Source organism: Venturia canescens, chromosome 4, assembly GCF_019457755.1.
Source record: "Venturia canescens isolate UGA chromosome 4, ASM1945775v1, whole genome shotgun sequence".
NCBI lineage: Eukaryota > Metazoa > Arthropoda > Insecta > Hymenoptera > Ichneumonidae > Venturia > Venturia canescens.
This window is the reverse complement of record NC_057424.1, coordinates 4,352,086-4,376,723: the sequence shown is the minus strand read 5'-3', so window position 1 is coordinate 4,376,723 and position 24,638 is coordinate 4,352,086. Positions and strand designations below refer to the sequence as shown.

Here is a 24,638-nt window from a genome sequence, read left to right as displayed (position 1 = left end):
CAAGCTTCAAAACATTCCGTGGCGAAATGTTGATTGTGCGGAACATTCTTTAGTCTCGCGTGGATAAAGAGAATCTTACGAATATATCGTAGATAACCAGTCATTGAACGAAAAACAAAAAGGTCATAAACACAGTTTCGCATTGTTTGTCACTAACAATACATAATTATGCGATTTTTTTTTAGTAAGCTCGATGTTGAGGGAAATGAAGCAATGAAAAGGCTAACCAAAGAAATTCGATACAAATTATTAATGACAGAAAAGTGACGAAAGATTCGAGTTTGCGGTTTGAAGAAAAAACTTAAACAACCTTGAAATTTCATATCCATCACACAGTGATCAAATTTTGGAATTTGACTGAAGTATCGAATTCATTCAATAATTTTTTAAAATGAAAGGTGGCGAAACACGTATGTGTAAGAGCAAGAGAGAGAGAGAGAGAGAGAGGGAGGAAGAAAGACGAAAAAAGTGAGGCGAGTGAGGAAGAAGACTTACATGTTGCGAATCGGTATTTTTTTTGTCTCTAACAATTGTTACGTTCTGAGCTCCAGTTCGTTAAGATGCCGGTGTAACAACAGGCTCTTGTTCGTGTTACAGCAAAATTTCGGTGTCTTTACAATCCCCAAATAAATATGTAACAAATAAGAAACAAATGAAAACGGTTGACATGAGATTTTGTTTGGTTGTTCCTTTTTTTAAAGCTAAAATTTGTCCACTCCCGAAACGAGAGAAAAAATCAATAAAACATTTATGATCGATAATGTGTGCAACAACACAGAAAGATAGAAAATATTTCCCAGTTCAACGAAGAAAAACAACAACACTGGGGTGATCAAAAGTCTTTTTTTCACATTTCATCGCTCAATGGATTGAAACAATAATAAAATACCCGAAACTGATGAAAATATCCCGAGACGTTCATCAATTGCGAAAAAAACGTTTTCAAAAACTTAGAAACTTTGAAAAAACGTTAAAATTCCGAAAATTATGATGAAGCTCGAAAATTTCTCGACATTTGCGAAAAAATTTTAATCTTACAATCGAGAAAGGAATAGGAAAAATTATGCTTTTTCAACCATCCCAGAAAAACAGCCTCGAAATTGAAAATCGACTGGATTGGCAACGACGAATCAAGCCTTTTTTAACACCATGCTTAATGTCACGACATGCAGTGTTTTTTCCCTTTTTTTCTTTATTGCTTTGAATGCGTTACACCACAATTTTGAAGAATCATACTTCAATTATGTACCTTTTTGTTCTGATATTAATGAGTATTTGTTGTGCCACAAACGAAATTTTGAGCACGTTGATGTTGAGAGAGAGAGAGAGAGACACACACAGAGCGAACGAGTAAGAGAGAAAAAAATTTCGTGTGATTGGTGACGCTTGTAAAATGAGTGTGGAAAAAGCAATCGACACGTTCGTTAACCGATTATATTCCATTATTGAATGTGATTAATTACAATAATATTTAAAATGAAAATCAATAAGAATAGACAATGAAACCCATAAACGATAAAGAACGTTTCGATTGAGACTCGAAATGAAGAAATGTGTGCAATTTGTTATTTACGAAAAAAATTCGAATCCAGTAGTAACGAAATGAATACTTTCGAATGAAAGAAAAATAACCAATATTAAAAAGTAAATTCGTGGCAACGAAGTTGATGCATGCTTAAAAAAGGATAAACGAGGCAAAAATTACAAATAATAACATTTGTATTTCACAAAAACCAAGAAAAAAAAATAATGTACCTGCTGTTTCTTTTGGTTCAGTTTGTTTCGCTTGATGACTTCTTCGGACGTATTAAGAGCTTCTGCAGCAGCAGCTTCCAATCTGCGACGTTGTTCATTCTCCTGATCCGCAGCCTGGAACAAGAAAAAGTTGAGTAAAAATATACAGAAAGATTGAAACTTTACCACCACGAAGAAAATATAATAATGATGAATTATAAAAAAGTTTTCAAAAATTTTCATGAAAAAAAATTCAACGAGAGAAATATGCAATTTTTAAAAAATGATTGTTAAGACGTAAGTTAAAACCTTGAATGCACGCGCGAATCTGACGAGAAGAGAGAAGAATGTATTGGCGTCAGCCTGCCGCGGGCTTTCGCCGAAGAATTCGACGCATTCGCGAAAAGCCTCGCCGGCGGTTCTCGCATCCGATTTCAATCTACGCAATTTCTCTTCGGAATTGTTCAAAAAATCGCGTAACACGGTGTTGTGTTTCTCCTTGCCCCTGAGCTCGAATTCCTTGCGCACCTGGTCCATACCTTTCTCGAGCTCGTGAACGTCGGTCGTAATATTTTCAATCGAAACTGTAAAAAGCGAAAAACGGGGTCAAACTCTTCGCTTTCCAATAAATATTTCTTTCCAATTCACACAAATTACCAGTCGCTGCTTTGTCGATGTACATGAGTTCACTCTCGAAATTGATAATCTCAGGGAATTTAAGCCTGATCGTTGCGACGATATAATGCAAAAGACACATGCGTTTGTCGGTCGATTTCGTGTCTAAGAGTGTGTCTAAACTTTGCAATTTGAATCCATATGCAGGCCCACGTTTGCTGCTGTTCAAATAGTTCCCGAAGGCCAAAATTATTTCGAGGACGGCACGCAATTTTTTCGAACTTTTTACCGAGCTCGCGGCTGATATAACCGCATGTATCTGGGGCGTAATCAGGTGCAAATTATCGAAGAAATTACCGATGTAATTCATTATCGATAATTTTGTCGATATTCTCTCGACTTTGCCGAGTTGCATCAAAAACTTATCTTCTTCGGTCAACAAATTAACGTTCTTCTTTTCGATTATGTACTCGCGATACGCTTTTATCTGAAATGAAAACATAAAACAAAGTTAGAAATTATCAACTTTTGACATGTAAACGAAATTTTATATTCACTTTCAATTTTCATCACAATCATATGCGAATGTTGAATTTCAAATTTTCAATTCGAATGTGAAATTAAACTCGTATGTAATTTTTATTATTAATATTGTTGTTATGATTATTTTCAGTTCGTTGCCATGAAAATCAAGCGAAAACGAAAATTTTTTGTTCGTTACCTCTTGATCCGTAGGCACCATACGTTGCAACAATTCGACATTCTCAAGTGAAAGTACTTTGAGATCGAGAGCGTTGACCGCCGTTATGACTTTTTCTACCGGCATTTCCATTTTTCTTCGTGATATGGCTGAAAAAAGAAATAATCGAAAAACGTTGATGCATGTTTGGAAAACGAGTAATGCTTGGGACCGGAACGACTTTTAAAAAATTAGAAGGCAAAAGAGGGGGAAAAAATCGATAAATGATTATAAGATTGTTCGCGATGAAAAAAAGAAACTTCTTTCAATTACCAATATTTCGTAGCCTCGTGTGTTCCAGAAGCGAAACATTTTCAGGCTTTTTGAATCTCTTGCTAGGAAAGCTTTGGAGACCATCGATTTCGTTGGTTCCGTTAGCAACGTGACCGCTGATGCCAATTTTGAATCTCTCTTCAAAGTCCGAAAAATCGATATAATTGTGAAGACGATCGTCGTCTAATTCGTTGAATATCGTTCCCCGTACTTGATTCGGTTTGAGGGCGATCCAATTGAGCGTCGGCAGTTTGTACTTGGTTTGCACCTATTTTTACACAGCATTGTATAATATTAATCATTTTTTTGGAAAGTTTAAACTTCCTATTGGATAGAAAATAAGAGTAAATTAAAAAAGTTACGCCCTTTGCTTTAGTTGAAATACAATGAAAACCCTCATATTATGGACTCTCAAGATTATTTGTAATACTAATATCATTTGATAATTTTGACCGAAGCCTAAGTTTGACTGGATATCAAGAGACTCGGTTACAGACTGTAAGGTTATTTGTGATACTAAAATTATTTGATAATTTTGACTGGAGACTGCTAAAAAATTATTACGAATTCATAAATTAGAGAGATAATATAAAAAATAACACATCTTTGCGGCCTTTCGAAGGTGCGGACTTGGATATTATTTGAAGAAAAAAAAATATATATATATATATAAAGAGAAAGTCGACAAAACTTAGCGAAAAGAAAGGGAATCGAATACAGACCTTTCGTTTGATGGTCATAGCGCCATCGGGAGCTTGCATCATTCCTGCAGGCGGTGGTGGAATAGGGGCTGGTGGTGGGACTTTGAAATCTCCAGGTGCGTGTGAGTTCATTGGCGGTGGAGGTGGGCACGGGGGTGGAGGAGGAGGCGGTGGAGCAGGGGCCGGAGGAGGTGGATTTTGAGGAGTCGGCGAAGGTAAATTGGGGACGGTCGTCGAGGAGACGAAATTTTCGGAGGTGGGTGAATTCGCTGGTGAACCATTTCGTAAACCAGAAACGCTAGTGCCTTTCGTCAATGTACCGGTGAGAGTTTCAAGTTCAATAATTTTGCTTTCGAGAACGCTCTGCCTTCTCGCTGAATCTTGCCTCTGTCTTTTCAAAGCAGTCAATTCATCCTCGACCATGCGACGAGCCTCGAGAGCCTCCACGTATTCGATTTTAATCGCTCCCAATTCAGTCTCGAGCTCTGCTAATTTCGCCAACGATTCTCGTTCCAATTCAGCCATTCGATCGTGAGCCTACGAGTACCAAGTTTATTATTTAGAATTTTTCACCGTTTTTCTGTCGTAAACGTAAGACTTAATGCCAAGAAAAAAATTGCCTCTGTACGATTCGTTGTTTTTTATTATTTCTTCCACGCGCTTTTTTAAAATTCCATCGATTCGTTTTATTAAGACGAAATAATTTGAACGAGTAAGATGCGAGAGTCAAAGGGAAAATTCACTCACGTGTCCTAGCTCGTCTTCCAGTTCAGCAACTTTTTCAAGGGCCGCAGTCTTGGTCTCGCTGTCCTCCATGAGGGCAGCCACGTCGAAAACATTATCCAGATACGCCGAGATTTGTACCTGTGAATTCCGAGGTGCAAATATATCAACGAACTTCGAGAGAAACGAACGCATCAGCATATTCACGGATTTGCAGAACTCATGTGTCATTGCAAAATGAATGTAAAAGTGTCAAAATAAAAACAAATGAATTCCGATAAAAAGTAAAGTTCTGACGAAAATTTCATTCGTTTTTTATCTCTGAGAGTAAACATTTTCAGATCAATATATTTTTATTTCATGCATATTCATAAACAATTAATTGTGAAAATATTTTTTTGTATTCGTAATGGTAAAAAAAATTAATGAAAAACTTATTTACGATGAAAATGCATCGTTAAAAAGTAATAAATGTGTTTATTTACAAACCTGCAAATCTTCGCTCTCGGTGTGTCGCAATTTTTCGAGGTACTCGTCGAGTCCCAATTTCGTGAATTCGTACTGCAGGTGTACGCGAAAATTCATATCCTCGACCGAATGAACGACGATATTTACGAATTGCATACACGCTACCATAAATTCGATATGAAAATTGTCGTATTGGGTGAAGTAAGCCATGAGGGTGGTAAATCTTCGTCTCTCGGAGCAAACTTCTTTGAAATTGTCGAAAGCCGACAGAATTATTTCGTGACCACCCTTGACGAGGCAAATTGCAGCAAGAAGTTCCAAAACGAGAGCTTTCGTTCTGAAAACAAAGAGAAAAATCAATCAGAATTCCCCTACACATATTTTAAAGCCCTGAACTGCAATACGAATTATTTTGTCAAAAATCATTTTTTTTTTTTTTTTTTTCAATAGACATATAAAAAATATATGATTTTTCTCGTTCGTTCAGTTTCGTGTGGACATGAAATACCTCAAGCTTTTGTGTATTAAGCTGAGAGCAATGCAGTTTATGGCCTCTCTGTGTTGAATTACCATGTTGAACCCGTACTGAAAGGTAAAACAACGAAAAATTATTCGTTTACAAAGCGAAAAGAAGAAATAAACTGTCGAAAGAGAGAATTTGTTCGAAGAATAGGCATTTTCAGTTGCTTCCTTTTTTACCTTGTTATTCATGATGGCGCGCATGCACAGTATGCAAACGTGAATGTCGTCTTTAGCTTCGCCCATGTTTAAACGAGCTACGTGTCTCGATCGTCGTTTAACGCCTGGGCTGTCCTTAAGCTCGTGCAAAGGTGGCCTCAGGCATCCGTTGTTCAACGATGAATTATCAGTTGCTGTGCCACCACCTTAAGGACAGAATAAAAAGCGCATATACGTAAGCACATGACAATGGTAATAAAAAGATAATTCTCGTGAAAAACAGTAGAAAAATAATTGACAATTTTAAAGAAAAAAACTCAATCGACTCGTATATTATCCTCGTTATTTTTTCTTGTCTTAAGAATCGTATCCCTTGCGCTCACTCGTTTGTAGTTTTTCTTCGGAATTCGTTCGCGACTCAAGTAAGCGTTGCTCGTGCCGCATCATGAGTAATCTGAAGCTGAGATAATCTATAAGCGCATCGAGTCCCTGATTCTCGTCGTCCAAAAACTCTCTGACCCATCTGAAAATTAAATGGTCATTTCAGTGCTATTTCTCGAAATTTTTATATTTCATTAATATCATTATTTTTCTTCAGCGTCAGCAGCTGTTCTTTTTTTCTTAAGTACATTCATGTTTTATGGATTGATCGAGACGATTTTTCAATCTGATCTTTTTTCGGAAAGATTGATTCAATGATGGCACGGGTGGGGGGCGGGGCGGGGCGGGGTGAGGGAAGAAACGAATAGTTAAAACTCACTCGATATGATTAGTACGAAGGGATATTTCCAAATCTCGCAGGACCTGAGTCGAGGTCGACTCCCCGACCATTTTTCTCTTCTGAAAGAACGTAAAGAAACGATACGACTGTGTAATGGATTAGTATCGGTCTTTTTAATTTATTTCCTTTTCTCATAATGTGAATAAAGAAGAAAGAAAATAAAACAAGACGATCATAATTAAGGATAAAAAAACAAACCACCGAATTGGCATAAATGCGAGAGTGAAATGAATCGAATAATTGATTATTCGAATGAATTACGACATGCGAATTTGCATCCATCGTTTATCAGCTCGATGATTCATATTTTTAATACAATCAGATGTAAAATGAGGCGTGAATAATGAAATTAAATAAAAAGGATGTTAAATGATGTTGAGAGTCAAGGACTCGAGGTTTATAAATACTACAAACTGGGCAGGAAATACTCGATGAATACATTTCCTGCATTAAGAATGAGCGAGAGAGTTCACAACACACGGATGCAAACGCGCACACAAAAAAAAAGGAGTGAGCGTGTCAGAACGGACGAAACTGTCGCGATAATCATCGCTTTTTTTATTCAACTGCCAATTGCGGCACAAACAAAAGAAAATTCAAATAACCAAAAAATGTTCTGTTTTATTCTCGAGATATCTAGCTCGGTTCTAGCCTCAGAGATTGATCATCGAGTGTAATAAAGGGGAGTGGCTCATCAATCACGATCCTCCCAAGATTTTCTCCAACTTACCCGATGGCTTCGCGAGGCTTTTGGATCGAGATAAGTCCGTAACTTGGCGAGATAGTGGGAGGGCGGATCCTTCGCTTGAACTCGTTCCTGAAATGACAAATATTTATCTCCTGTAGCAGTGTATTTTTTCTTTCAATCGATTGACTTCTCATTAAATTTTATCAGCACTTTGTGATCATTCGGTCATTCAGCATTTTTTCAAATGAAAAACAAATAAATTTTTTTTCCCTAATTTATATACGAAAAAGGATCTTCCACTTCATTTTTTAATTGCCATCATCGATTTAATCCTCGAAAGAGTCGAAAATTTCGCTCGACTCATCAAACGATCGAGAGGAAAGAGGGAAATTTTTGCAGAAGGGGGAAGCCCTTCTCCACAGAGCCGAGTCTGCGTCACCCTGGATCCTCCGAGTCTTCTTTATTCTATACCCATACAGCCACATATTATTTGTGAGTTCTTAGAAGCCCTCGATTTATTTCGAGACTCTAGAATAAAAAAAGCAACTGATGCGAGGGCACAGGAGGGGCGGGGGGGGGGATTGATGCGTTTTTTTCCTAATTTTTACATCCGACAAATTCTCGTGATCGTAAACAATAAATTACGAAAAATGATTAGTGGAAGAATAAAAAATGAAATAAAAAGGACGAGACTGTGGAACGTCGGAATCAGCCTGTAATGGAAATTTCTCAATGAACACAAAGAAGTACTTAAGATGATGGATCAGTCGGTAATCACAACCGTGAGTGCGAGAGAGATAACTGCAAATTTTGAAAAGGAATTTTTTCCACATCGTTCGTCTGATCGAAAAAATAAAAATGTCATCGGATTTTTGCGATCGTGCTGCGTACGATGACATTTTTATTATTTTAATCGGACGAACGATGTCAAAGATTTTCAATTTCAAAAATTCGAGGTGTGATTACCGACTGATCCATCATCTTAATCGGAAAGAATATTTTTTGTTTCTTTTTTAGATATTGCAAAAAAAATAACGAAAATTAAAAACAGCTCAGAGATAACGACATAAAATTATAAGTCATTAATCTCAATTTTTTAAATAGAAAATAACGAAAAGAAAACGGGAGTGCTGGTAATGAGTAAAAAGTCGAGAGGGAAAGGGGTTGCAAATCCAACTGTTTACAACTTAATCACGATGAACTCTCCCGACTGTAGCGTGTATAATTGAAACGAGTGAAAGTGCAATTCTTAAGGTTTGGTCGAGACGGCGTAACGCCTTTTTCCTCCGATCGATGTAGAGGAAAAAAGACTTAAAAATATTGTATAATCATATACGAGAGAGAAAAATGATGCAACATTAATGTAGGCGAAAATTTCAAATATTCTTTTTTCAGTATTTGTATGCACGATTCTTATCCATTACTTGTAATGAGTGGACTTTCGAAATTTCCGTTCTTAATCGAAAAGTTTTATCAAGCTCGATTTTAAAAATAGTTGTCGAAATTCTTTAGGGACAGGTTTTTCTCGATGTTGAGATGTCGAAGGATCGAGTCAGCCTGATTGGTGTATGATTCTTTTCCACAAAACTAGATTTGGAGCCATGAGAAACGTCAATCGTGCATGGAACGACTCGTAGAAATTTTTAATGCGAGTTCCATCCTCGTATGACTCACGATCTCGTTCGTGACGCCTCTGCGAAAGTGTGAGAGAGACTAAGGAGATGAAAAGTAAAATCTCGTTTTCGCATATTCGTTACATCCAGCAGCACACATCGAACTAACTGAATAATAATCATGAAAAATGGCGGGGGGGGGGGGGGGGGGGGGGATAACGAGGGTTGAAAAATCGAAAAAAATTCAAAATTTTCGAGAAATGCTTGTCACTAAAAAATGAAATTAATACTCAAACGAACTTAACGAAAGCTTCAAAAAGAAATGATCTAAAAAAACTCTCCAATAATTCCAGTAATTCTCCAATTCTGTTTGCCTAATTTGCAATTCGTAGTTTTTCAGTCCACACCAATGATTCGTGAAATAAAAAATGAGTGAATTACGAATGTTATTTTCGTTAATTCCGTTGGACTTCAACGTTGTAAACTTCAGTGTGGTACGATTCCAAAATTTACAAAAAGTCTCTTTCTCCTTCGATTGCGAGGAGAAAAACTCCAAAAATTACTCCTCAAGGACTGATACGAAAAATGTCCATACTATTTTCGTTCCGAGGCCCTTCAATGTAATTCAAGCGAATTTTCAAGCCGCCTGCATCTCTCCGAGTCCTTCGTACTTTTATCTTTCTGGAGACGAAAGACTTTCCATTCGTTCCTCGAGGCTCTCGACATAATATTCGCCATTTATTCTCCATGCAAAAACATCTTACTACGTATATTTACGTGTGCCGGTGTATATGTGTGCGCACGCGTGTATGTGTGTGTAAAATCACGATTGCACGATTGCAGTCGACGACCACATACAGATGACGATCAGCAGCCCTCGTCGATATGGCATATTCAACAACACTCGACGAGAGAGAATCGTGGCACCCATAACTTCGTGTATAATACACATTCGGAGCATCGAACTCTGGGCGATTCGCAGATAAATTTTCAATATGCTAATAACGATAAGAACGAATGAGAATTGAAGTCAATCGTGTGAGCATCATTTCAAATTTCGCTTTTATTTTTGTCCCCCTGCCCACATTTTCGAAACTTTATTTATCACTTTTGCGAAAAATCATTTGAAAAAATGTCAATGCTGTAGATTAAACTGAATGAAATTTTTTGACGGGAGCAGGAGCAGCTAGTCGCGACTCGTGTCTCAACCTCTATCATACACATCGATAGAAACGATTATCATCAGCATACTGCGGTCCGAAATGAACAGTACTTGAAAGAGAATAGACGAAGATTAATGGCAATGTTATCTCTCAAAAGCCCCCGATTATTTCATCGCTCCATTAAAAAGCCTTTCAGATTTAATTCGTCATGAGGTTTTATCGATTTTACACCCTTGAAAGCCTCTTTGGGTACTCGATGATGCGGGTCCTCTCTCTCTTTTTCCCCTCCTTTTTATAGCTCCCGTTCGACTCTTGACCCGAGTCTTTCGCAATATAAAGTGATGCCATCAAATTGAGGTTCATAGCAAAAGTTCTTGATCCTTCTTCCGCATGTAACGAGTCGAAAAGCGGATAAAAATTCTACTGAAAATGGATCGAATAAATACCGCATTTATCGTAATCGAATAACTTACACAATCGCTCTGAATTCATCATCGATTGATATCGTCAATAATTTTTGGACTGTCCGCTCCCTTCTAGCTTGATGCTGCTTCAACGTCAAAACATTCAAAGAATTTGTACGATGTTTGGACAAAAAGCGATGCTCTCCATTCGTTCTAATCGCATTTCACCATTTTTCGTTATCAATATTTTGCTCCCTCGGACATGAATATTTCTCGAGAAATTATTCAAAGCTCGATGTAGCGTTTCAACCGGAAGTTCTTCGAGGTTGGATAAATGACGTTGTTGTTTGAAAGTGGTAATGAATCGATATAAACCGGTGAAATTTTAGTTCGAAGCGCAGGGGCGAGCCAGCGTTAAATGGCCCTTGCGTCACTTGCGTGTATGGAGCCCTGAGGAAATTTAATCCGCATCTTTGATCGAGTATGCTTTTGTGTATTATCGACGTATGGTCGAATGGGGATCCGGGTGTTTTTAATCGAGACGTTCGAAGGGTCCTGCAGCGAGAGAGAGGGAAGAAAGGAAAGGAGAGGAAAAGAGCATGTGCTCGGGAGTAGGTTTTTTCGTTTCGTTTTTTAGGCATCGTGTAGAAGGGCAAATGGACCAGCGGCAGAAACGAAGAGAGGGAGGGATGAAGGGTAATGCGAGACGGATGTAATGCAAGCCGCGCTATTATACGTTACAATAAACGATGCCAAAAGAAAGAGACCGAGACTCCCTTGCCTTCATTCCGCGATGATGAAGGAAAAAATTGTATACACCATCCCCTGCATTCAGCTGTTTTTCTTCATTATTTTTATCACTTTCTCTCTCCTTTTCTCAGTTTTTTCTTTTCCCGTCTGTTTTTTTCTCTTCCGACGTAAAATTTCGGAGGCTTTCAACTTTTTCTCCTAAACACGAACGGACAAGGGTGGACACGCGGAGGGAACGAAAGCGAAGCTTCTTCCTCGTATTAGACTTCAGTTTTAGCCCAATCGAAAGTGACGCCCGAGTTAATTAGACTGCTTTCATAGGGATTCAGAAAATATAATGCGGGGAACGAGTGAATATTAATCGAGAGCGAGGCGGTTCGTTAGCTAAACGAACGAATTCGTCCTTCAACTTTCGACGTTTTCTCCTTCTACGTATGCTGCTGCTGCTTTCTGTGGCCGAATTAGTCTGATCAGAAAGCTCGCTTTCTATCAATATGAGAATATAAAGAAGATGAATGGAAAGGGAAAAAGGTGAAAAAATTATGTTTCATTGAAATGATCGAATACGAACGACGCGTCGAGATTACTGAAGAAGGAGGGTCGATCGTGAACTCGTGTAGACGATTATCGTCGAGAGCATTACGTCATGCATTATATTTCGCTCGGGAGAAATTGTCTTTTTTCTCTAGTTTCTTTTTTCCTTCCTTTTCTCAATTCATCATGCCTCGTGAATGGCGAAACGTCTGCTGTACATCGCGAGAGCGTTGATCCCTCCTCTTATTGTTCCCTCGTATTTTTCGCGTTTACGCTCGACCCGAACATGCGGATTATCAAATCTTAACGGATATTTATATATACATTTTTTGTTGTACAGGATGTGATAAAATTTCGCAATTTATCTAGTCTCAATGGAACGACGGAGCCAACTTTTGACACGCGCTTATTCTCGTGTTGGATCAAAAATTTATACTCACTTGATCACAAATGATGTCCCACTTTTTCTCGTTGTCGTATTGTTTTAGAAGCTTCGCTTTGTCCGGCGGCAAATCCATCGAAGCCTGCCGAGAAACAGAAAAAAACGATAATTATCAAACGCAGAACAATGACGACGCTGAAGTTTGCAACGTTGGAGTCCAACGGAATTAACGAAAAAAAACATTTGTGATGCACCAATCTTTTATTTCATGAAATATCGGTGCAGGTTGAAAAACTACGAATTGCAAATCCGGCAGAGAACGAAATTGAGGAATTACTGGAATTATTGGAGGGTTTTTTAAATCATTTCGTTGAATTCCAACGTTGCAAACTCCAGCATTATGAACAACGATTGAGATAAAATAAAGAACGCCGTGAAATAAGCTGTTACTCCATTCTTTTTGTTTTTCCCCGAGATTTTATGACGCTGAAGTTTGCAACGTTGGAGTCCAACGAAATGATTTAAAAAAAACCTCCAATTATTCGAGTAATTATCCAACTTCATTTCTTGTCGAATTCGCAATTCGTAGTTTTTCAATCTGCACTGATACTTCGTTACGTAAAAAAATTGGTGAATTACAAATGTTTTTTTTTCGTTCATTTCGTTGGACTCCAACGTTGCAAACTTCAGCGCCGTAAGATTTTTTCATTTATAATAAAACACATTATTACAATGAGAACGATCACAATTAAGAGACTGGCAAGATCTTTCTTGGGTAAAATTTATCTTGGAAAACGTGTTTAGTTCGTCCGATAGATTGGTTTACAAAAATAGAGAATTTCTGTAAAATATTCCGCTCGAGGATGATCGCCGTAGCTGAAATCTCAATGTTCTTGTGCTCGGTGAGAAAGAAATCAGGAGCAAGTGAAAGGGGGAGAATTTGATACTGTTCTTGCGCGAGGGAGGGATGGGTCTATCAAGCTGCACTTAGGGAAGCAAACAAGTCGAATGGGCGAGTCATTTGGTGAAAGAAAAGAAAAAAGAGGAGGGAGGGAGAGGGAGGCGGAAGACACAAGATGAGCTAAGTGCGAGGGTGTCGTCTGGTCTTTTTGACGCAAGGAAGTCGCCGCGAGATAGGAAAGAGCGTAAAAGTGTTTGACGTGGATACGGTGGAGCACGAGTTGAAACGAGCGTTAAGTGGTCCTATGAATATATCAACGCTTCTCGATTCATATTCTCTCTTACTCTCTTCTTTTCTCGTCGCACAAACTCAAATCACATCGCGAACGCGAAGAGCGAGGCTTTCGAGGCATTTCCGGGTAGGATTAAGGAAAAAGATGTTTTTTGCTTGGCCGCAGTCTCGTTGCGCGGGGGGCCCGAGAATCTTCGGGGCGTGATGTTGCACAAAATAGACTGATAAATCTTATCTCGAGGCGTGCGAAGTTATATGACGTCGTTGAGTTGGCTATGACGCTGAAGTTTGCAACGTTGGAGTCCAACGAAATGATCTAAAAAAACTCGCGAATAATTCCAGTAAATCTCCAATTTTGTTTTCTGCCGAATTTGCAATTCGTTATTTTTCAACCTACATCAATGCGATTCGTGAAATAAAAAAATGATTAAGTATAAATCTCTTTTTCGTTCATTTCGTTGGACTCCAACGTTGCAAACTTCAGCGTCATGAGTTGGCTAAACAATAAGCACAAGCCGAATATTCACGCTGAAGTTTGCAACGTTGGGGTCCAACGAAAAGCAGGAGGGGAAAAAAAGATTTGTATTTCATCGTTTTTTATTTCACGAACGGGGCTTGAAAAATGAGGAATTGCAAATTCGACGGGGAACGAAATTGGAGGTTTATTGGAATTATTCGAGAGTTTTTTGCATCATTTCGTTGGACTCCAACGTTGCAAACTTCACCGTCGCGCATATTCAACGTTTTCACGATTATTCATTCTCATATTCGAGTTATCGAGACGCAGAAAAATTGGCTGATAGGTTAATCACGCTCGATTTTGAGCTCCGATACGCGCGAGTAGCAGATCGATCGGAATGAAAAATCGCGCGATCCCGCGAGTACGTTCGTCCATGTGGAAAAAAAGGAGCTCAACAAACAATGAGAATGTCGCCATCGAATCGGAGACTCCAATGAAAAAGTAGTTGACAACATTGATCGAGGTGCGAAGCAAGAAAAAAACGCTTCTTTCTCCGAGCCCATCTTCGAAAGTTGCGCGGTGCTGGTCGTGTGAGCAGACCTCGCATCAGGGAGACAGGAAGAGTACAAAACGTGACTTAGCATGAATATGTGTCCCTGATAAATGATTAATCGAAAGCGTACAATAACCAAAAGATCATTACCAACGAAAAGACTCCGAATCGAGCGACGCCGTCGATTTCCAAACGTTACGAAACTTCCGCGATCGTCCAAGTACTTCAAAATTTTCTTCACCGTTAGAATTGCAGCTTTCCCAAATTTCGAATTAGTTGGAGGACAAAAAATGCGCAGTTTAGTGGAAAAATGAAAAAAAAAAAAAAAAAAAGCAGCAACCACGACAACGGATTCGGATCCGGAGTCGATAATTTCGAAACTGTATTCCTGGGAGTGTTGGAATTCGCGATAAATTCAAACGAAAGTGAATGATATGCGATTTTATCAAAAAGCAGTTTCGTTCCGATAAGGATTTTCGTGTGTGGGTGCTTCTGCCACGCGTGTCCGCATCTACGTGTGTGGTTTTGGTAGGGTGTGGAAAAAGAGCTTCGCCGCGATGTGTGCGTGTGCGTTTGAGCGCAATCGAGAGAAGAGGGAGCCAGACAGGCTGGCAGAGGCAAATAGAGGAGGAAGGCAGGCAGCCGGGAACAATCGATAGCGCCAGCGGAGTCCGCAGGGTCGAGGGCCCTGGCCGTGGCCGTTTCCCTCTTCTGTACGTGCAAACGTATAAATATATCCGTCTATGAGAGCTTCGCGCACTGGAACACGTGTCTGTTCGCAACGCGAAAAGCTCATCCGTGATTTTCGTCGCGCCACTACGTTCAACGCTAACGATCGAAGCGCTCCGAAATAATAAATGCATCGACATTTCATCGAACCCAACGATTTTACGGACTCTCGATGTTTTCCCCATTTTAATCAGCGCCCCATCGTCCCGCGATTATTTCAATCCTAATGATTATGCTCGTGGTGGGAAAAGTTGACGTTCTCGTCGCGTCGCCGCTCTCCCAACGTACGTTTCATTTCACTTTCTCGTGCATTAACGAGCGTTTGCCTCATCGCGACGATCATCGCAGAGAACACGACAAATGCGCCGCTCGCATCGAGGGTGTGGTGAAAATTTCATACATGAGCGAGCGCACCCGAAGAATTCGAAGAGAGAAATTACGAAAATTACGAAAATTACGAAAATTACGAAAATTACGAAAATTACGAAAATACGAAGAGAGAATTTTATCATTTTTATGTGAAATCATGAGACAGTAGCTCGAGACAAAATCATTTTTAACTTGCTAACGTAACGGTGATGACGAATGCAGTTTTTAATCCTCAAAGAATATCATTATATTATTGTTTAATTCATCTTCAGCTGCGAGAGTACAACACAAAGTTCATGAACTGGAGGAGCCTCAATCTAAAATAAAGTATGATAAATTCACGTCACGCAGCGAGAATGACTGTTCGCTTGAGCGATCGACTGAGAGTGACATCATCGTGCACATTTTCTATACATCGCTATCTCGCTTCTCGTTCATTCTCTCTACTTCCCCATCATCTTGGCTTCTTCTGTTTGTTCACATCAGTTTATTTGTTCCCTCGCTTTGCGACGCTCCGATCCGCGACGTTATTTTCACGTTTTTACGTTCCTCATTCCAGCACGAATATTCCAATCCCATTTTATTGACGAAGCTGAAGTTTGCAACGTTGGAGTCCAACGAAATGAAGGAAAAAATACATTTGTAATTGGCTAATTTGTTTATTTCACGAAATCATTGATGCAGGTTGAAAAACTACGAATTGCAAATTCAGCAGGGGACGAATTGGAGAATTACTGGAATTACTGGAGGGTTTTTTGAGATCATTTCGTTAGGCTCTAAAGCTGCAAACTTCAACATCATTTTTATTGGACATATTTATGATTTTAGAATCGGGGAATAATTATTTCGGGGTCCCTTGCAACGGAACGATGACGAAACGCGACCGTGGATTTTCCTCAGCCGAGACAAAAACGGCGGAAGCATAAAAAAATTGGGCGTCCTTGATCTCGTTCATTTTGTCTCGTTTCCACAATATTACTGCTGCACGCACCTGTTAAGAGTTCAACGAATTCGTCTACAAAGTACGAATAACGGGGGGGCTCGTTATTTCAACGCGATAATCGATCTGGCGCAGTAAACGAGGAGTAAACTCCCCATTAATTTATTTTTCGGTTCGCATGCACGGGAGATTTGTTTGGAGGAAGAGGAAAAAGGACGCGGGGGCGGAGGGGGCTGGAAATCTGAGAGACAGTCAAGGACGTTGGCTTCCAAGGGATTTCGAGATCCATAAAACCTCGATATAGCTATAGCGGCGACGAAGAAGAGCCGAAAAGGGAGACCTGTCTACGGGGATCGGGCGAAACGAAGGGTCGTAGCAGGTTGGGGTTGGTTATGGCAGTCTGTTCGCGGCCGAGGGCAGAGTTCAGCTTTGCAAGGCAAGCCACGAGTTTTTCTGATTTCTCGAAATTTTTTCCTCGATTAATAATCATGAGAATGTGAAAAGGTGTGAAATTTGCGCGATGCAAAGTTGATGGACCGAGAAAATTTCTCTCTGGACACGAGTCTCGTTCGGTAATTGAGCGAGGCTAAAAAATCGTGAGTCATGAACGAAGAATGGCGATGATAGTAATCGAGGTATTTGTGAGCCAACTTGATATTCGATCGTTGAAACAGTTTAGAGGTCTAGTCGAGAGCGAGAGGGAATGAGGGAGCAGGGGAAAGAGAATGAGAAGGGGCAAAATGACTTGGCGAGGCACAACATATTTTCACCGCGTTCAATTATATTAATTACTTATTTATTTATGAGCGAAAGTGATCTATGCGAAAGGAGCCATGAGATCGAGAACGAGAACGAAAGATGGGACAACGAGATGAAATTGTAAGAGCATGATTATGAGGAACGGGGCAACGAGTGGCAGAGGGAGAGGGAAGAATAATTTAGAGATCGTTGCTCCAAATTGGAAACTCAATTTGCACATGTGCAAATGTGTTTCAACGAGAGAACGAGTGCTTTGAACAAAGATAATGAGGCATTATTTGAGGTTCTTAAGGAGGGTGGATAGCGACGATACAATGCTGCCATGCTAAACAATGTTAAATACATTAAAAATTTCAAAATTATAAGAATTTAATAAAATTTGGTGAACCTATTCTTTAGTGCCAAATTTGACAATACAATTTAAGATTTTTCTTCTGTACAGTTGTCGAGTAATTGATCACTAAAGTTCACGTGTATAAGCATAGCGTTTCCATATATACACTTCGGGCATAAGAAATCTACTTTAATGCGTAATTACTCGATAACTAAGCAGAAGAAAATTTTGAAAAAAGTAGCACTAAAGAATATGTTCACCAAATTTTATTAAATTCTTATCATTTTGAAATTTTTTATGTATTTAACATGGTTTAGCAAGGCAACATTGTATCGTCGCTATCCACCCTCCTTAAAAAATGTATTCATTTTGTTTCCAGTATTTTTTTTATTTCCGATGTAGCTCCATTTTTTTTATTTCATAAAAACCCTCTCTTGGTTGTTTGACGTTTTTTTTATATTGGAAAAACCATAAGGTCTCAATCACGTCTCAACTCGACAGTGGCCAAGTGGCCAAGTGTGTAAACTTTATATTATATATAGATATTCTCCACCGTTCTATATATAGTGCAGAGTTTACACATTTGGCCACTTGGCCGCCACTGTCGAGTTATGGGAGGACCCTACCTTGAAAAAGCTCGGAGTGAAACTAGCAACATAGAATGGTGTGAAGTAGTCGATGATCGAAATATGGTCATATCGCGATATGTTCAAACGATGTGTGCCGTTAAGATGATGGATCAGTCGGTAATCACAACCGTGAATGCGAGAGAGATAGCTGCAAATTTTGAAAAGGAAATTTTTCCACATCGTTCGTCTGATCGAAAAAATGAAAATGTCATCGGATTTTTGCAATCGTGCTGCGTACGATGACATTTTTATTATTTTAATCGGACGAACGATGTCGAAGAGTTTCAATTTAAAAAATTCGAGGTGTGATTACCGACTGATCCATCATCTTAAGAGCATGGATCAGTCGACTAACCTCACCTCGAATTTTCGAAATGAAAATTCTCCGCTGTCATTTGACTAATCAAAAAAAGGCTCTGTCAGCGGACGCCGAAAGATGGCAAAAATACGCTGACAGGGGCTTTTTTTTATTGATCAAACCGTGTCGAACATATTCAATTTCGAAAATTGCAGCTATCTCTCTCGCACTCACGGTGGCGAGATAGCGACTGCTCCATCACCTTAAAGTTTTTAAAGTTAAATAAAAAAAAAAAAGTTCGCGATGAATCTTGACATACTACAAATAAGAACACTGTCCGGAATATATAGAATATTATGTCAAAAATTGGTCAAGACAACTATCACCGTTTTCGGGAAAACTGGCGACAAAGAAATATCCCTCCACCCACTGATCGCAGTGAAACGCATAACTCTCGTCTTTTTGGCCCTGCGGCCAGTCGAGAGTTAAAAATTGTGTTTTCGCACTTGACCTTGAAGAAAATTATCACCAATAAATTTGATAAATTTCTTATCATTTTGACGGATGTAGTCACTTTCCTTAAACTAAAATGACTCTTTAACGATTCTCTTGAGATTCATTTGATTCCGGTAATTGAACCGAGCTATGTTCCATTATTTCCATTTTTTCGCTATGAGAAATGATTTATTGAAACTGAGAATGTTGAAAAATTTGAGTGCATCGAGGAAAAAATGCCCCGGAGATGAAACGCTCTTATTTGTGTTGGGATCTGCATCCCCCAGGGTAGAGAAACGAGGAAGAAAAAAGGAGAGCGTAGTCGATTTTGCCCTCGCAGTGAAACACGGATGAATAAACCACACGCTTTTCTCGTCCGCAGAGATCCGTCGTATACGTGTGGAAGGGAAGCTCATGAAGGAGGAAAAAAGGAGAAAACGACGAGGGTGATGAAGGGGTTGAAACTGTTGGAACGAGGGCGGGGAGGGAGCGGAAGCGAAACATAAGCGAAAAAAAAATGGCAGACACTTAGGTACCATTAGCTATTCCTCCGCGTCTTCCACTCGTTCCTCTCAAAATCCCTCGGATCTCCATCGCGTTATTTCGGCTTGCGAATGAATTTACTTTATTTCCAAGTACAGTTGCAGTCGTCATCAGCGCCTCGTAGGAAATGTCGAAGCAATCATAAGGACGGAGTAGATGAGAGAAAAAAAATGGTCGCAAGCAACAACGGTCAGGAGACCGGAAGGCGAAAATTCTCGTCCAAAAAACTCGTCCGTTGAAGAATGCGAGAGAATAATTATCTCAAAAATCTCTTGATGATAATTTTTTTAAAAAACCTACAGTTGCCATTGTTGTCGTGAGAGTGTGCACCAAAACGAGAGAAAAAGAACAAAACAGAAAAGTATACAACAAGAGTGTGTAATCTGAAATGCACTTCCGTGAACGAGAACCAATTGCCAGTGTCCTCATCGTACAAATCTGTGTGCACATAAACACACGAATATGCTTAGAGCAGCATAATTTACACGCAGCATTTTTTCCTGTTTAGCCTCGTGCTGGTTGACGATTCGTAGCGCTAGCGGAAGTTTGACATGGAAGCGAGGAAAATCGTTCGTTACGCAAGCTTAGCTCGCAAAATCATTTTCCCTCCTCCATTTTGCCTTATTTTAAGGAGAAACAACAATGCGAGTACGGGGCTCGTCGTCTTAATTCACTCGCGAGTAAAAGTAACGTATGACTCAGTGGAAACAACGATGTGTGTCCTCCGTCCTCCGTTCCGCATCCTCCATATTCTCACACATACGGACGCGTGCGTTTCCTATTTGCGTAGGAAATGAAGAGAGGATATCCACGCGGTTTATACGCTCTACGGAAGCTGACGTAGGCGCGCCCCACGCGCTTTTTTTCTCTCGGAATTTCCATTTTCGAAGATTTAATCGTTGCTCGCGTGCTGAAGGCGATTCGCTCGATTCACGAGACAATAATAAGCAGCCCTCTATTATTGTTTCTATGCCCGATCATTCAGTTGAGGAAGGTGAACAAAAAGTTCTTTCGTCACTGGAAACAGCTTTACGAAAAAGCGCTTCTCGGTGTTGATAAAATTTGTAGTTTTTTTTCTCGCGGTGGTAAACGTCTAGAATGCCCTTTATCGGACCTGGAAGTCGAGCCTCGTTCGTCGAAGCGCAGTATTTACTTTCCTGCATCGGTAAATAAAAAATAAAAATTCTCTCGTCTTCGTTGTCACCGGGCTTGGCAGTGAAGAGACGAGAAAGAAAATAGAGAGATGAGCAGTAAAGGAGGGAGAAAAAAGCTACGAAATAGTACGAAGAACAAAAATGATGGAGGAAAGAAAAAGAAAACAAAAACAATATCGACGAAACGTGCTCTCACACACGCACGCGCATACATACACGCGCGCACGCGCGCGCGCGTGCATATCCGTTCACCATCTCATTTATTAATAGAATCACAGTCTCACGGGTAAACCGATATAGAAGGGGAGTGGCGTGTTTCGGTCGCAAAGCTTCGAATTTAGAGGGACGAAGGATCGAGAGAATTTCTCGACGACTTTCCCCATTTCTTCCCTTTATTTATTCCGCCAAATTCGTACTTTCGTCATCGCTCGTGTTTATGTTCTTTTATAATGCGAGCGACGACGATAAACTTGAGAAAAAAAGGCTGGATAACGAGTGACGAGATGATCGTAAATCGGGAGATGTGGAGATTAAAATCTTAGCGAAGAAAAAAGTTGTCGGAGAGTGCCTCATTTTGTTTCCATGAAAAAAAAGTGTCATATTCAGAGGATAGTAAAAATCCATCATTGAAAACCCAAAAAAGGCCACCATGACAAAAGTATTGAACGAGCACCTCGTGAAAAGTTCGTAAAAAATTAGTAACCGTTAAAACTGTGCCCATTTTTGGTAGAAAAAATCTCGTCTCACTCGAGAGGCTCGACGAAAATGAAACAAAAAATTGGACTGTGACCAGTTTCTGGGAGTTTTTTAGAAAAGGTCGTAGGACTCTTCTACGTCGTTTCTCGTATTTTATTCCGTACAAGGGGATTAAAGACGACGAAAAAGGAAATAAAAGAAGAATAGAGAGAGAGAGAGAGAGAGAGAGAGAGAGAGAGAGAGAGAGAGAGACGTTGGAGTCGATCGTGTTCGGGGTCCATGCGAGAGTTTCGAGCGGCTTTCGTTCCCTCCAAGAGTGGAGGCAAAAGTCTCTGACCGAGCTGCTGCGAGCACTAAAGAACGAGAGACTCACAACGAGCCTCTACTCGCCCTGTGTAAACCCATTTCTATATACGTGTTTACGCGCATATGGGCTGTTCCCTGAAGAATCAACGAGTCTGCTCGTTGTCGAATTCAAATTCCATCCATCCCAAGAGCCACCACATTTATCTCAACGTTTTTTTTCTTCCAATTTCAAATACGTTTGCTAATTTTCCATTTGACCATTTGCAGAGTTGAAAAACAATTCTACAGAGGTTTGTCATTGCGACAGAATTTTGTAAATCCACCCGCACTGAACAAAAATATAATTAAATGCAGCGCCGAAAATAAAAAAATAAATAAACAACCGTCCAGCCCTGTCCGGCCACGGCTTAGAAAACCCCCTACGTGTTTATATACAAAATATATATGGACACTTAACTATGCCATATAATATGTATTCTGGTCATGTTGTTGGTCGTTGGCCGCTCGACCCCCTCCCGCCCAACACCTACAATAGCCAAGGTACGTCCGTATAGGCGATTCCATGAATAATTAATCCGATTCGAAAAATAATGATAACCCGATCACACGAAGCGTCGAATTTCACCGAGACTCGGCGATTCTTTCTTTTTTCTCCTATTCATTCGGCATATTTACAGTTGGGAAAATTCCAATAAATTATTTGGGGACGAACGAAATTCGTTTTTCAACTTTTTTTCCTCGAAAATACTGATTTCGTTCGAATAACTGATGAACTGGGCCGTTACAAATAAAATGAAAAGGCAGATAAAAGGTTAATGCGATCAATCGCGATGAAAATCAAGTTCATCCAATCAGTCCCGAGGCTTAATAAATTTAATTTTATTTTTATTGCACGGTTATCAAGGCAAGTATCATTTCGCACGAAACGCCTGACGCGGCTGTACATATATATACAAATACTGAAGTTGGTACTAATATATCGAAAGATTCGTGTGCGTTCGGGAATCTCGTGCATTGTGGTCGTGGTCACAGAGCCTCCAGGCGACTTGTACGCAGCTCGGGCGCTCGTGTTTCGAGACTCCTTCGGGCTCTCTCTCCCACTCTCGTGCTTCTGCTTCGCGTGGGCGTGGGCGAGAAGGTTTGATTCATTTGTGAAAGAAGCACAAAGATCGCCCGAAAAAGGCGTTAAATAGTACGAGGAAAATGGTTTTCATGAGCGATCAAGGGTCCTTCTCACCTCTTTTGAATCAGATTCGTGCTCAAAAGAATTCTTGAGTCATCCAGATTTTGGGGAACTCAAAAAATATTTTTTCGACTGTTAAAAAAGCAGTTGTAGAATATCGATTGGAGCTGAATCCCGCTTCAGAGTAATCCATCAATTTTTCATGAGTCGAAACAAAAATTTGCACTTCGATTCCAGTGGATTCTTCACTTTCAAATCACTTAAATTTGAAGAATTTCTTTCGCAGACTTTTCCTCCATTTATTTTCTCATCGACGAATCAATCGATACTTCAATGCAGTCTTTCAAGTTCAATATTCCGAGACGATAAAAATTTTACGAGCATGTATACAAGGATTCGAGAACGCGATGGACTCACGCGTACACAGGTACTGACGTCATCAACTTTTTTTTCACTGGTAGTGCAATAATTCACTATCTTTATGCGAATTGAAGGTGCGAAATTGCAGAGAAACTTTGCGCAACTTCGACAGAAAGTAAAAAATGACAAATTTTCAAGAATCACTAAGGAAGTTAACGCGAATCTAATGGAAATCGAAAATTCCAACTTTAACACTTGACATTTTGAAATTCCGGGAATACACCATGCGTCTATTCCCGGAATTATTAGAGAATTAGAATTATTATCCTCCCAACTTTGAAGAGCCAAAAACGAAAATAAGAAAGTAAATTGCTTTTAGAGACCAATGATGTCTTAAAAAACCCTTGTTAACGTTGAAAATAACTTGGGAATGGAAAAAGAAAAAACACTTTTTGAGGTTAACGAGTAATAACGGCATAAACAGCGGAAGTTTTGACATCCCATGAGCCAGCTGGTTTAAAATATAGATAGATATGCATACGCATGTAAATAGAAGATGGCTGTTGTCACACACTTTGCGCTTGACGATTTTACTACGAAAGCATTTTAACCGTTATCATAATATTCAAAATTTATCAATCTTAACAAATAAGTTTAACAAAATTTTGATAATAGCGAAAATAAATTTTAATCTTTTTTTTTATCATCGGGAGAGCAAAAAAGCTCAGTTGCTTTTTTGAATCACAAGTAACGCAAGATCTTCCTTAAGGATGTATGTAAAAAATATCGACGTGTCAAATTTTTCATGAATTTGAAATATTTAATAGAGTTGATCACATCGATCAAAGTTGATCTGCATCGATTGAAAAAAAGAAAAAGGTACTTAGCCGATGGTTAAAAAGAAATATTTAAGAATTAAACCCGCATTTAAATCCGTGTCATTTGTACCGGAAGTTGACAAAATCGAACTAAAATGATAAAAAAGTGTATGAATCGTTGTCAACGCACGGCCAAAAAAAAAATTTTAGAAACTTCAAAGTTTTATCGATTTTTTGACGCAAAAAAAACCCACTGTTTCCGATGTCGTTGTGGAGATATTTGGGGTTAACTTTTGACGTTTTAGCGGCGTTTTGTAGTTAGTACGTTCGCTATATTGAACATGTAATTTGATTGGCTCGCTTGTGCTTGACCACAGTTATCAAATTGGATATTAATTTTATTAAAAATCGTAAATTATGATTCAAAATGACATAGTTTTTTTATTAAAAATTATAAAATGCAAACAGAAATGATTCGCCATTGACATTTTAACATAAGACATAACCTTAAAAAATAAATAGATGTACTGCGGAATTAATCTTACATACATCCTTAAGTCGATGGATCGGTCGG

At 39.3% G+C, this 24,638-nt stretch overlaps 1 protein-coding gene across 4 annotated transcripts in view; it reads right to left on the bottom strand.

Annotated features, from left to right (window-relative positions):
* Nucleotides 1-24,638, bottom strand: part of Frl (formin-like protein) — a 31,873-nt gene that overhangs the window by 3,770 nt on the left and 3,465 nt on the right. For 2 of the 4 annotated variants that reach the window (XM_043415792.1, XM_043415794.1), the window contains exons 2-15: nucleotides 12,305-12,388; nucleotides 7,443-7,529; nucleotides 6,692-6,798; nucleotides 6,315-6,454; nucleotides 5,953-6,137; nucleotides 5,762-5,838; nucleotides 5,275-5,590; nucleotides 4,810-4,926; nucleotides 4,084-4,599; nucleotides 3,362-3,629; nucleotides 3,071-3,198; nucleotides 2,392-2,836; nucleotides 2,044-2,318; nucleotides 1,756-1,869 (exon numbers count right to left, since the gene is read on the bottom strand). In XM_043415792.1, coding sequence (XP_043271727.1) covers nucleotides 1,756-1,869; nucleotides 2,044-2,318; nucleotides 2,392-2,836; nucleotides 3,071-3,198; nucleotides 3,362-3,629; nucleotides 4,084-4,599; nucleotides 4,810-4,926; nucleotides 5,275-5,590; nucleotides 5,762-5,838; nucleotides 5,953-6,137; nucleotides 6,315-6,454; nucleotides 6,692-6,798; nucleotides 7,443-7,529; nucleotides 12,305-12,388 — 2,859 coding nt within the window. Of the gene's footprint in view, nucleotides 1-495; nucleotides 612-1,755; nucleotides 1,870-2,043; nucleotides 2,319-2,391; nucleotides 2,837-3,070; nucleotides 3,199-3,361; nucleotides 3,630-4,083; nucleotides 4,600-4,809; nucleotides 4,927-5,274; nucleotides 5,591-5,761; nucleotides 5,839-5,952; nucleotides 6,138-6,314; nucleotides 6,455-6,691; nucleotides 6,799-7,442; nucleotides 7,530-12,304; nucleotides 12,389-24,638 lie in introns of all 4 variants that reach the window. The other 2 variants (XM_043415795.1, XM_043415793.1) reach the window with 2 other exon arrangements.